This window comes from Tasmannia lanceolata, unplaced genomic scaffold (genome assembly GCF_043159265.1).
Source record: "Tasmannia lanceolata isolate RefF3 unplaced genomic scaffold, GAP_Taslan_0.1 ptg000013l, whole genome shotgun sequence".
Classification (NCBI taxonomy): domain Eukaryota; kingdom Viridiplantae; phylum Streptophyta; class Magnoliopsida; order Canellales; family Winteraceae; genus Tasmannia; species Tasmannia lanceolata.
Window position 1 is genome coordinate 2171620 of NW_027518690.1, and position 13666 is coordinate 2185285.

The following is a 13666-nucleotide window of genomic DNA, read 5'->3' on the forward strand; positions in this document are numbered from 1 at the left end:
CTTTTTATGTCCATCAAGGAGAGCACCTTGGGGTTTTTCATCGTACGGTGCCAGACTGAAGTGAAATAGTCATTCTGAAGTAATTTCCCCAAGATAACACAATTTTAGAGGAACTTTCCCAAGAAGAAAAAAAGTACTTTCAATGGTCACAAACTGTAAAAACATAAATTCTAATCAGTAAAATATGAGACGAAAAGATTGTTCTTAACTGATCAGAGGTATCCGTACGAAAAGTTCTCTCCCCAAAAGAAAGACAAGCAAACCACTTGTCTTTGAACTTCATCTCAGCCTGTGAAAAGATGATTCGAAGAAATAAGAAAACATTTTTTGAGAATGATTCAAAAAAGCGAGCAAAAAAAAAAAAAAAGCTTACGCTAATGAGTTCGATGAGAGCGATTCCAGTGAAATCCTCAGCAGCGATGTTCTTCAGCTGTGAATTCGATTCCGAACCGTTACCACGTCGATGGAATCGGAATCGTCGCTGGAGTCTTGATCTACGGGATTCAGATTCCGGGATGTTCGGTTTCGAGCTCCCCTGCCCCATCTCTCTCTCTCTCTCTCTGTCTCTCTCTATCTCTCTTTCTCTCTCTCCCAAAGACTAATAGTAGAGTTGGACTTTCTGAGACAGATGGATACGACAGAGACCTCTGAATTGATATTTTTTAATTGAGAAATGCTAGAGTCAGTCGCGAACACATTTTAACGTCGTGCTCTATTGCATGAATGGGCCCTACATTTGTTTGATCCAAACTATCGCAGCCGTACAAATGCTCTGTTACCTTTCATTCTAACTCTCTTTTATTGGATAAAAATCTTGGCAGTTGAATACGAACGGTCGCGTATAAGTAAACTTTGACCGTCCATTTATAATCTAAGATTGTAAAATCCTAAATTTTACAAGCTGAAGCCTTGAATTTATAAGCTAAATCCTAGATTTTACGTGAATGACTATTCTATTCATATGATAAAAATCTACAAAAAATCAACAATTTAGCCTTCTTATGTTCACCATGGTTTCAAATTTCGACTGAAATTTTGGATTTTGGTAAGCCCCAAAACCGAAATCGGCAATACCCGAAACATTACGAAGCCGTCTGGATACGCGGATTTTAGAATCTAGGTTTTTAGTTTGAAAACAATGTAAAAGATGGTTCATGATCGGGTTGCTGCATGCTGTCCTGGCAGAGTTTCTTGGATTTTAAGTAAGAAAACCAGGTTTTAAAAACCTCTCCCCCACCATAAGATTTCTAAAACCTGGCTTTCCTTACTTAAAATCCAAGAAAGGCTGCTAGGACAGCATGCAGCAACCCGATTATGAACCCTCTTTCACACTGTTTTGAAACTAAAAGCTTTAATTCTATAATCTGCGTATCCAAACGGCCCCTACATGTTTTCATCTAAAATTTCGTTCGAAATTTAAGAAAATTCGACCCAAAAATCTCGATTTTTTTAATTATATAATATTTTCCTGAAATTTCGATCGAAATTTCTATAATTTCGGCCAACTTAAATAAAATATTTTTTTATTGGTTTTGTCGGGCTTCGGCTGACATTTCAAAATTTTAGCCAAAATTTCAGTTTCGGTGAGGGATGAAATGCTTACAAAAACCGAAATTTCAAACCATGTGTGCAACCAGTGGTCCATTTGGATGTACGTAACATAGAAGTAGAAGGAAAGGAAAAATAAATTCTCATTTCTTTACTTTCCTTTTCCTCTCGATATGAGTTGAAAGTCAAACCCTAAAAAGGCCTTGCATTTGAAAATTTTGCGCCGACGGGATTCCCGTGTAAATGGCAACCGAACAATGTTAGGACATGGAGAACATGTCCTTTTACTTTGATTTTTCCAAATTTTTGTTTAACCAAGACCCTAAGGCCAAGTTTGGCCACCATGAAATTATTTTCCAAGAAATATTAGTTTTGCCAAGTGGTGACAGAGGGTAGAAAGAGGGGGAGAGAGGGAGAATTGAGAGGGGCATGAGTGAGGAGATGGTGCTAAGTGGCTGAAAAATAGGAAAAATAAAACTCTACTTTGACTAGAGTTATTTTCCCAATTTTTTAGCCTCTTCTCACCCTCTCCTCACTCATGTCCTCTCAATTCTCCCCCTTTCCCACCCTCCTTGTCCCCCTCCCAACACCGGATAAGCTAATGTTCAATGAAAACAAATTTCACAGCTGCCAAACATAGTGTTAGGGATAAAAATTGGGGCTCGTTCTTCGCGATCTGGACACGTGACAGGAGACGATCCGACGGTTTGTAATAGATCACCTTTTGCTTTCCTTCAATAATGAACCCCACGATCTCCCTCGCCGCGTCGGTTGAAGTTGTTAGAGATTGAATCTCACAACCATATGATGAAGGCGTAAACTTCAACTAGTGTATACACCGAAGAGGACCCTATTAACTTCCTAACCAATTGGGAAGTGACACGTAGGTCTTACACCAATGTAAAATGTATGATCCCCTTTTTAAAAGAGGACTCTCGCACTCATACATGGAAGATAACGTAGACATTCGCGGGAATTCTAAAGGTGAAGAACAATTAGGCCTTGTTTGGGTTGCAAGATTTTTCTAGAAAAGTTTGGAACGGAAAGTTTTGTAAAATTTCCTACATTTTTTTTACAGGGGACAAACCATAACTTGCATTGACTCTATTCCAATTTGTAAGCCCCCTAGAGGATTATTAGACTCAAAATTAATGAAATTAATGTACTTTTGACTCCAATAATTGGTTGGAGGCCCATAATCTGTGGTCAAAATCTCAAACGAACAGGGCCTTATAGTGTCGAGTATAAAAGATAAATAATCCCTATCTCCAACAGCTTAAGCTTTTGGAGAAGTTGGTAAGTTAACATGGTTAGAGGGACCTTCAATTTATAATAATCTCCTTCTAAATTAATCATAATCATATTAATTTCCTCTAAATTGAAAAAAACATTTAAGAAAAAAAAATTCCATGAGTGAGAATTAGACGTTCCTGTAATTGAAGGGTTTAACTGATTGTGTGGGAGAGGAAAGAAAAATTGCAAATTCAGATGTTACCCTGTGAACAAGCCAATCCACATTGATTAGCTTCTCTCAAGATGAACTTGGAAAGAAAGAGGAGAATAGGGGAAGATGAAGAAGAAGAAGAAAAACCAGGGAGGAAATACAATTCAACTAGAAAAACCATGGAAAAAAAAAACTTATACCTGTAAGCAAGCTAGATTACCTTCTCTGAAGAGAGGAAACTCGAAATTCTTAAAAAAATTCAGTTGGGTTTTAAATGTAAGGAGCTGATGAGAGAGAGAGAGGGAGTGGGAATTCTAGAGTAGATGAGTTTCTTTGAGTTTCCTATTGGTAATTCCCTCTTTCCTTTTAAACCCCCTGTTTTATAGTAATATGAAAGTTGGTTTATGCTCAAGAGAGAGGGCTTTCTAAAATTGCATTTGAAATAGGACTATTGATTTACAAACCATCGTGCTGGATTTGAAAGAGGACCGTTGATTTACCAATCAACGTGTAACTAGACGGGCTCTCTAGCTATCTGTCAGACTAAAAGGGGGTGTCGAGGAAAGCTACTTAGTGAAGAGACCGAGTAGTTTTTCAATTGCGAAGTGATGTATTCACCCCCTTTTTTTTACCATGGACAGCCCCTCTAATGTATTTATGACTACACTTTTACACAAGAGAGGGCTGTCCCATGTACGAAAAGGGTTGAATATGTCACTTCGCTTTTAATTTTATCTCGCAATTATAATTTCGTCGTTCTTGATTTACGTATCTACTATATGGGAAATAGAGTTTAGCTAACTCAAGCTTTCTTATTGACTTCTGTCCTCGAGTAAGGAGCAATAGAAGAATGATGAGAGTGACGCATAAGGAGAACAAGTTGGCCATTCTACATCCATATGAGGAGGACTTATTCCTCTAGGTAGGGGTGGCCAACCGGTTCGGTTCTCGGTTCTCGGTTCTCGATTACTTTTTTTTCGGTTCTCGATTCCCGGTTCCATGAACCGTAAGAACCGAACCGAACCGTAGTACATAGTAGGACCGAACCGAACCGGACCGAACAAAATCGGTTCGGTCCGGTTCGGTTCTCCGGTTCTAATGGCTAATTACTAATTATAATTTATAAAAAAACTTTTAATTAAAGTTATAATATAAGTTACTTTCTTATTATAAGAATAGTATTAACTATTACTTATTAATATTATAAGTAATTTATATTAATAAGTATATGTATAATAGAAATATAAAAATTATATATATATATATATATATATATATATATATATTTGTAATTTGTTAAAGATATTATTAATTTTTTTACAAAGTTTCGATTGAAATCGCCGAAATTTCGACAAAAAAAAAAATGGTATTTTGAGCGCGTGTAATTTCAGAATTTCAGCTGAAATTTTGGTTTCGGATAAGTCCGAAATTTTAGCCGAAACCGAAATTAAAAACCATGGTTCAACATTGGCCATTCTCAATCTGCTTGGGTTGGTTCGGGTTAGGGTTGAAGGAATGCTATCTCAGGTTGGGCTAGGGTTGGCCTAGCTCAATCCAACCCGACCCGAGTTGCACCCCTAATGGGAAGGACAGACTAGTGAGGGCATGCGCGAGGAGAGAGTGATTAAAGGCTGAAAATAAGGGGGGGAAAACTCTAGTCAAAATACAATTTATTTTTTCTCGGCTTGTTAGTTGCTTCTTAGTTACCATCTCCTTAATCATATGATCTCAAGTCGCTTTATCTCCCACCCTCTTGGAGTCTTGGGCCCTCTCTCACCAGTCACCACTTGATAAAATAATATTGTATGGAAAAAGAAGGGTAGTGATAAATTCACCCCCGCCCCAAACCGGTTGTGAGCCACAGCTGGTCCAACACTTTTGTACAACCGGTACTCAACTCCCTTCAATCTTTGGTGTGGAGATTCATATACAGTGTCTTCGTATTAGATCGGAGGGTTAGGATCATCGAGATGGTTTTTGGGGAACATCCTTACATTGAAGCTCGGCAAATGAACGGTTTGGATCTTTGAACAAAGTGGCCTAATAAATTTTCTAAAAAATATGCTTTATATGGTGTATGCACGGTGGGTTTAGTAAAGTCATGGGTTTGCTCCCCAGTGACGAGCGTTCGAATCCCCCCTGCTTACTCGATGCGCGTGGTTTCCAGGTGACTGCGCGCATCCGTAGGGAAATAGTCCTACTCCCGAAGGGGGTGGGACACCCTTCGTTACCCAAAAAAAGAAGAAGAGGTGGGTCCCAAAAAAAGAAGAGGTGGGTCTAGTATATAATGTGTATGTTCGTAGGTGATAGAAGAGAGAGAGAGGTGTGCTTCACAACTGGTTAAAGGGTGAAAGACGGGTGAATTCATCGCTTCCCATGTTTTGATATTTATACGAGGCTAACGATGTTGGCACTATCTTGTTTTGATAAATTTCACCAACTCATTTTGATATTGGCACTATCCTGTTTTGATATTTTTACAAGGCTAATGATATTGGCACATCTTGTTTTGATAATTGCATCAACTCATTTTGTCATTTATCAGTTAAGCAGCTGTCAAATGTTGTTATGGTTCCCAAAATCTCTCTCAAAAGCCAATTAAAAAGGAAAACTCAATCTGAGGTTGTGCAATTATCAAAACATGGTGGGGCCAATATCAGTAGCCTTTATATCGTAGTGCAAAAATAAATTTCACCACACGGATACATAGATTTTCATTTACTTTTGTTCCATCATTAGAAATGCTTCAATTACTTTTTAGCACATTATGCCTCAGTTCATTTTTGTTAAATTTTGAGAGATGATTTCTCCCCCTGTAGGATTATGCGCCCCTTCTAGTGTGATTTGACGTCAAAAAGCGTTAAAGTCTGCCCCAATTCATGTTACGAAGGGGGCGCATAATCCTACAGAGGGCGAAAAAATCATCTACCTAAATTTTTACACGTGAAAAGAAACAGGATAAATACGTATCTAACCCCAATCTCTCATTTTCTCTTTCCCTTCTCTTTTTCTTATTCTCTCACGAGTCTCAGAGGAAATCGACCGCCAACAGGTGAGCTTTCGTCTAACCCTAACCCTAACCCTAATTCTGTCTATCGGCATGCTCTCATTCTTGTATTCCGACATTCAGTTTGTTAGATTAATTGTCTGAAGCATTTCTACAAATTAGGTTTTCGAGATTAGGAAAAAAATCGTTTTTTTCTATTAGGATTCATGTAAGTTTGGACAATTTTTCTGTAATCCATTCCATTACACGAATTTCTGAAAAGCTGTTAGAATTGCGTTTAACTAAAAAAAAAAAAAAAACTGTACCAAGATACAGATTCAAAGTCATTTATCTTAACAAAATCGTAGAAAATCTTTCTCTCTCTCTCTCTCTAATTTGATTTTTAATTTCTCAAGATTAGCCTTGAATTTGCTTTACTATGTGTTTTTTTCCAGATGTAGACTGCTTGGTCATGAATTGCAGTTAGGATTATTAGTTTCAGAGTTTCTGTAATACAACACTTTTGCATTTAGGATTTATTTGTGTTAAAAATATGTATTTTTTTTTGAGACAAAAATTTGTGCTTTCTCAATGATATGTGTCTAATGTAAATATATAAAATTTTATTTTTGAATGGCAAATATATATAATTTTCTAAGATGAAATTCTAAATTCAAAAGGGTTCGTGGTAATTATGGTCTGATTATTTGCTGTATCAAGATACAGATTCAAAGTCATTGACCTTAACAAAATCACAGAAAATCATGTATCTTCTTCTTCACCTCCACCATCTCTCTCTCTCTCTCTCTCTCTTATATGATCTTTAATATCTCAAAATCAGCCTTATTATGTGTTTTTTTTCTATCTGTGGAATGTTTGGCCATGCATTCCAGTTAGGATTATGAGTTACAATGTCTGTAATACAACCCTTTTGCATTTAGAATTTATTTGGGTTAAAAAATACGTTTTATTTTGACAAAAATTTATGGTTTCTCAATGATATGTCTCTAATGTAAATGTGTATCATTTTCTTTAATTTCTCAAAATCAGCCTCGAATTTCTACTTTTTACGTGTTTTTGCCAGATGTAGACTGTCTGGTCATGAATTCCAGTTAGGTTTATGAGTTACAGTGTCTGTAATACAACCCTTTTCATTTAGAATTTATTTGGGTTAAAAAATACGTTTTATTTTGACAATTTCTGGCTTCTGTATGATATGTCTCTAATGTGAATGTGTATCATTTTCTTTAATTTCTCAAAATCAGCCTCTAATTTCTCCTTATTATGTGTTTTTTTCCAGATGCAGACTGTTTGGTCATGAATGTGAGTTAAAGTGTCTGTAATACAACCCTTTTGCATTTAGAATTTATTTGGGTTAAAAAAATGTTTTATTTTGAAAAAAATTCTGGTTTCTGTATGATGTGTCTAATGTAAATATGTATAATTTCTAAGATGGAATAAATTCTAATTTAAAAGGGTTTCTGGTAATTATGGTCTAAACTACAATATGAAACCTTATTGACACTTAATCAATGTTAGTGTCTTTGCCAGTGTCAGCTTCTTCCATGAATGGTTTATCATTTTCTCACCGAGAAAACATAAAACTAAAAAATACGCATTGCATCACTTGATCCAACCTGATTTACAAAAAAAACATTTTCTTACGGTTCAACTCAACGGACTATGTTTTATAGTTTAAATTGAAACATAATTTGCGAGTTTCACTGATACTAATCAGCAATTTAGCCATGCATAAAATCCACATTCCTTATTGTCCTCGAATTTGGTCTATTGCTGGGACACTCCTGGAGAGCTAGTTTTATTTGTAGCAGATACCCAATGTTCTGTATTTACCTACATATGCATATTTACAAATGTAAATGAGGTTTGATTATTTTGTAGTCTAGAAATCATTCCATTTTAGTTTTGGAAATAACTGGAAACCCCAAATCCATAGTCTGACAGTCCTAAATCCTTCTTTTGTTGACTGTAGGTTTTTGTAAAAGCCTTGTTCGGTTTGGAGTTCATTCCACTTTTGGGATTGCCATTTGTATCTTTTGTACCAAAAATGGTACTGTGTTTTGTTTTTCCTGTCTATCCTGTCGTGTTTTGTATTTTCTAGATGGCATTTAATATTCAAATATAATTTTTCATTAAGTACCTTTGAACAAGAAAGGTACTGGATTTGCCGTCCCCCTATCCTGTTAATGGATATTTTGTATGGATTCACAATTATTTCATTGTGTCATGTCTTTCTGTTGCCTTTGGTTTCTTCTGTAAATAATTTACATTCGGTTGATATGCTATGATGGGATGTTTCTCTAGGTAGTTACTACGATGGGCTGTTCAATTGCCTTAAAGCTAACTTTGTTTGCCAATTCAGTTGCCCTGGATTGGGTTTGTTTGCTGTTTGTACTTTCCAATTGAACTTGTTTTTTGGGGTAGGTCTCGATATTTTGTTTCCTTGTCTCTCTCTTGTATGTGACTTCATAATCCTCCATGTCTCAGGGATTTTTTGTTGCCAAATAATTTCGGTTTTATTAGGTTTTAGTTGGTTTTCCTTAGCAATAAACTTATTGTATTTAAATACCTTGGTCCCTCTAAATTGGTTTGCGCAATTTTTCTCAGCATAGCCCAAACCAATTCGTGTTTAGTTCATGTTGTACAGGTTTTTAATTCATGATAGTTGAGGCTGAATTAGGCAATACTGGTTTCAAGTGCGGCTTCTGGAAGTTAACCCTCTTTCTAACTGTGTATCTTTTCATGTTGCCAGTATCATGTTCAAAGGCATCACCAGTTGCACCACATGTCTCATGGATTGCCGTTCTGAGACTGTGATCTACGCGCTTGTGCAAAGCCTGTGCAGTTTAATTAGCTTAATCTAATTGAAACATATTATCTCATTTTGTTTTATGCATCTTTATGATAAATGTCTAATGATTTATTGCCCTGCTTGGGTTGCTTAATATGGTAAGTTACTCAAGTAGCTTCATTCATTATTATTGATTGTGTTGACATTACTATTCCTAAGCACTTGGCCTGTGATCTCTACTTCCTTTCTCCCTGAGAAACTTATCATGACTAATATCTATTGTTGGCCTGTTGCTTTCATTTTTTTTTTTGAATGGTGGCCTGTTGCCTTTATTATTTATGCTCAGTATTTAACTTGAACATTGACTTTGTTGGTATTTATCGATGAATGCTGCATTCAAGTTTGACTGTCTGAGTTCATGAACTTTTTCACTTCTCCCATTATATTGTTTATTTATCGTTATATATGTATTTTTTTACTTATAATATATATTGGATTCAATTTTTTTTTCCCGACATATCATGGTTGATCTGAATGACTTCCATTATGACTTTGCATGGGTATCCAAACTTTGGTTTGCAGATGATACTCGGAAAGCGTTTTCATAAGTGAAAGCCAAAGAGCTTGTAATTATCATCTTTGTCTGGGGACCTGTTAAGTTGTAACGTTTAGAACATTATGAGTGGTGCTCCCAAAAGATTGCATGAGGAGGGAAGCCATCCTATGACTTCAAAGCGCCCTCTTGATGAGAATACCATATTTTCTAATATTTCTGGAAAATTGACTCAATCTGTTTCTAGTGAATACCATCAGCCCTTTGAACCTGGGCATGATGGGCGGTTGGCAAAAGTCCAACGAATTGAATCCCGTGATAGCGATAAACGAGGAGCATCTCTATTTTCCATACATCGAATGTCTTCATCTTCCAATGACTCATCATTAGACCATCCAGTTGCGTCTGAGAACAAGCCAGAATTAAGAGAGTCCAAGGACAGCAGAGATGCAAAGATTGAGAATAGAGAAGCAAAGTCAGAAAAAAAGGAATCGTGGGACTTTCACAGTGAGAGAATGATGGATTCTCTAGGTGCTAAAGGTGAGAAAGATATTAGGTTTGAAAGCAGGGGGGATGATAAAGAAATAAAATCTGATAGGGAGTTTAAGGGTGAATTCAACTCAGAAAAGGATAATGTTTACAGTGTCTACAGTCATTTGGAATGGAAGGAGCCTAAAGAAGACCATAAAGGAAAGCGATATTCTGAATCCTCTTTTGATGCTTTGGATCCCTGGCGAGTTCCACGGAATAATCTGCAAAACACGGATGAAAATGGAATGGAAATCTTGAAAACTGAAGCACGAGAGTATTCAGAGGCATATGAGGCTGTTGGAGAAAACAAGTTTGATCTGAAAGGCGAAGAGAAGTTCAAGGAGAAGGAAAGAAAAAGGAAGGATGAGAAGCACAGAGAATGGGGAGAAAAGGACAAAGATCGAAGTGAACGTCGAAGCAATTTACAGCTAGGGAGTACCAATACGGATCGTAGGGAATCAACAAGGGATGAAAGAGAAACAGAGAGGAGGGAAAGGGAGAGAAAGGATGTCCCAAAAGACAAGGAACGTCCGAAGGACAGGGAAAAGGATCATATTAAGAGAGAGACGTTAAATGCAAATGAGAAAGAGAGTTTGCACAACGACAAGGAACTGGCAGATGGATCTCTCAAAATCCATGAGCAGGAAAGTTCAGCAGTAGAACAGAAGAGACTTAAAGAATCCGATAATTGGAAAGCTGTTGATAGGGTTGCTAAAGACAGGAAAAGAGAAAACGATATAGATGGAGAAGGAGATCGACATGAAAAGCGTGGTAGGTGTTATGACAAGGAATCAGATGATGGATGCACAGATGGTGATGGTGTTACAGAAAGGGATGGTTTTGCCTATGGTGTCCAGCAGCGTAGGAGGATGCTGCGGCCAAGAGGGACTCCTCAATCAGCTAACCGAGAACCTCGTTTTCGACCTTCTGCACGGGATAGCGACGGGTATTTATTTATATGCCTTTAGCTTTTCTTTTAATTCATTCAAACTTATGAGGATATGTTAGGTAATTTAGATTGTCTGTTCTTTGTACTTCAAGTGTCTGCTTGCTGTTTCATTATCTATATAACACATTTATATTGTCTGAGTACCTATCTGATTGAGGAGACTTGTTTCAAACTTTTTTTTTTTTTTTTTGTTTTTATTCTGTTTTGTGCTGAAATGTCATTGCCGTTAAATCAGTCGATTATTTGTTCTTGACTATCAATTTTTCATCAATCTGTTTGCATTACATGATGTAAATGATTGAATACGTGTATAATGGAGCTAGTGTTGGTAGAACTGGATAACTTTCGCAGTTTCGCCAACTGATAATCTTTGAAGCAACAATGTGGATAAAAAAAATACTGAAGCTGGATTACATGTATTCTTTTGTTTAAGAAGAAATATTACATTGTCTCGTTATCTAGTTTTTTATTATTGCATGTTTATTGGATGCAAACCAAGCAAGCTTAAGTTTTCAAAATTGTTTGCTTGTCCACTTCTACAATTGGTGAATGAATTTGTATAACTCTTTCCTCTTAATAGATTTCTCTATGTAGAATTATCCTTTTATGGTTCTTCAGTCCATAGCTAGATAAATGCTGATCGTCTGTCTGTTCTCTTTTTCTTTTTCTTTTTTGACAGATCTCAAGGTTAGCCAGGACCCCCTTTACCAGGATTTGATTGATGCTGATTCTTTATTGCAACTATACTTCATTGGTGCAAAACTTCCTTTCTCTACAGAAATTATGCTCATAAACTTAGTCTACTATGCAAATATTCCAATTATCCTAGGCCTTTTTTGGCTTTGTTGCTTTTAGTATTTTATTATTTTTGTTTGATGTATTCCTTTACACGGTTTTCTACTCTTTTTTTGAATAAACTTTTTATCGGGCATTTATGTTAAAGGAGGGCTTTAGCTTGAGATATATACGAAGCGGCCATTGTAGAGTTGGTAAATCCTTTTCTTTTCCGAGATTACCGTGTATTGCACGATGTGGTAGCTCAATTGTTAACTGGAAAGACATGCAAATCATATAGAAATAGGTACTATTCAAGGGAGTATTTATGCTTTATTTTTTAGCCATGACTGTGTTGCCCTGAACCATTGTGACCGATGTTTATATGCATAACCCAAGACATATTTGGCCCAATAACACTTCAACAAAGTAACTCTGTCTCCTTAAATCTTCATAACCATTTTCCTAGCAGAGCCAATTCTTCCATTTTAAGTTGCCATTTCGAAAATCACCAAACTCCCTCAACTTACGAACTATCTTCCAATTTATGGCATGTTCATCTTCTTATCTTGCACCCTACACACCCAGAGGAAATCCTTAGGAGCTTCTCAATTCTCTTTGCAATTGCGGTCAGAATCTTGACTGACAACAACATGAAGTAGACCACAAGATTAGCAAAAGTGGCTTTAGCGAGGGTGATTTGAGCACCGTAGGAAATATATTCTACGCTGCAAGGCTATTTTCCACCTATGATTTAGCGGACACTTTGAATTTATTGCTGACACACGTGTCTTGCCGTGTCCGACACGACACGCGTGTTCACACGTGTCGACACTCTTTTAGACACTTCTACTTGTATTGCTAGGAGTCTAGTTAATGTGGGTGTGTGGACACGTATTTGTGTAATAATCAATATTTTTTTTTTGTTAAAATAATCAGTAATTTCATGTGTATGTACCTGTCACTATTTCTAGATTTTTAGATGTTGCCCTGTCATACAAGTCATATCCGTGTCGAAACTCGACACACAAATCCATATCGACAAACTATGATTATATATGCTTTCTCTTTTAGCCGTGTCTCCGTTTCTAACTTTTGGGGGTTTGCCGTGTCCGACACTCCGTGTCAATGTCGACACAAGACACCTGTGTCCGTGTCCAGTAATCATAGTTTTCCACCCTTTCAATCAGCATAGACCATAGATTTTTCTGAGGCAATCCCACGCCAAGAGGGAAGCCAAGATGTGATTGGAAGATCTGACGTACAACCCAAGAAGGTCACAATCCCCAAGATACTCAATGTTGAATACAAAAATTGAGTTCTTAGCCATGTCCAGCTTAACACCGGAGAGAATGTAGCCACATCCAGCCTAACACTGGAGAGCAGTTCGAAACTTTCACCCATGGATTTGCTGAACCCAACAATTGTAACCTTATACAAAATTGCTTTATTTAATTATTTCCTACCTGCTATCAATATTCAATACTCTAGAGGGATTTAATCTTTCTCATGCCTTAGGTCTTATCTTTTTCCGTTAGTGGTTCAAAATTAGCTTAGCTATGTTCCTAACTCACTCTGCTCTTTCACAAATGGATCTGACCAGAAATCTTTCTCTTATCACAAGTCTCATGATAGATACAATTTACGTAGAAATGAACACATGTGGCAATGAATCTCCATTATCGGATCATTCACAGTCCATATCATTATAAAAGCCAGGGGTTTCAGTGGATTTCCATTTACTTTCATCAGTACTTACCAACATTTGGTACTGTAATTTGTTAGTGTTTGCTGACACTGAGTTTGGATGCATCGTGCTCCTTGCTCCGGGCCTTGTGATGTGACCATCAGTTTTACATGTTCGTAGCTTTAGAAGTGTGGGACTTCTTGTTAGATTTAACAAGTTATTAACTTGGCGTTTGATCACTCTGAATCTATGTGTGTTGCTGAAGGGTGGTTTCATTCAATAATCGATTTATTTTTAATGAATTCAAAGCTTAATGAATGCATGTTATATGGTGGTCTTATCCAATAATCACAATATTTTTTTATTTAATCTTTCAATCACA

At 36.7% G+C, this 13666-nt stretch overlaps 2 protein-coding genes across 2 annotated transcripts in view; one reads left to right on the forward strand and one right to left on the reverse strand.

Moving 5' to 3' along the window:
- The window catches only part of LOC143889478 (phosphatidylserine decarboxylase proenzyme 2-like), a 37004-nt gene extending 36408 nt beyond the window's left edge, over positions 1–596 (reverse strand). The window contains exons 1-2 of the mRNA XM_077393698.1: positions 374–596; positions 210–289 (exon numbers count right to left, since the gene is read on the reverse strand). Coding sequence (XP_077249813.1) covers positions 210–289; positions 374–544 — 251 coding nt within the window. The 5' untranslated portion in view covers positions 545–596. The remainder of the gene's footprint in view (positions 1–209; positions 290–373) is intronic.
- Positions 597–5910: 5314 nt separating this feature from the next.
- LOC143889479 (zinc finger CCCH domain protein) overlaps positions 5911–13666 on the forward strand; it is a 33831-nt gene continuing 26075 nt past the window's right edge. The window contains exons 1-3 of the mRNA XM_077393699.1: positions 5911–6044; positions 9373–10820; positions 11503–11510. Coding sequence (XP_077249814.1) covers positions 9469–10820; positions 11503–11510 — 1360 coding nt within the window. The 5' untranslated portion in view covers positions 5911–6044; positions 9373–9468. The remainder of the gene's footprint in view (positions 6045–9372; positions 10821–11502; positions 11511–13666) is intronic.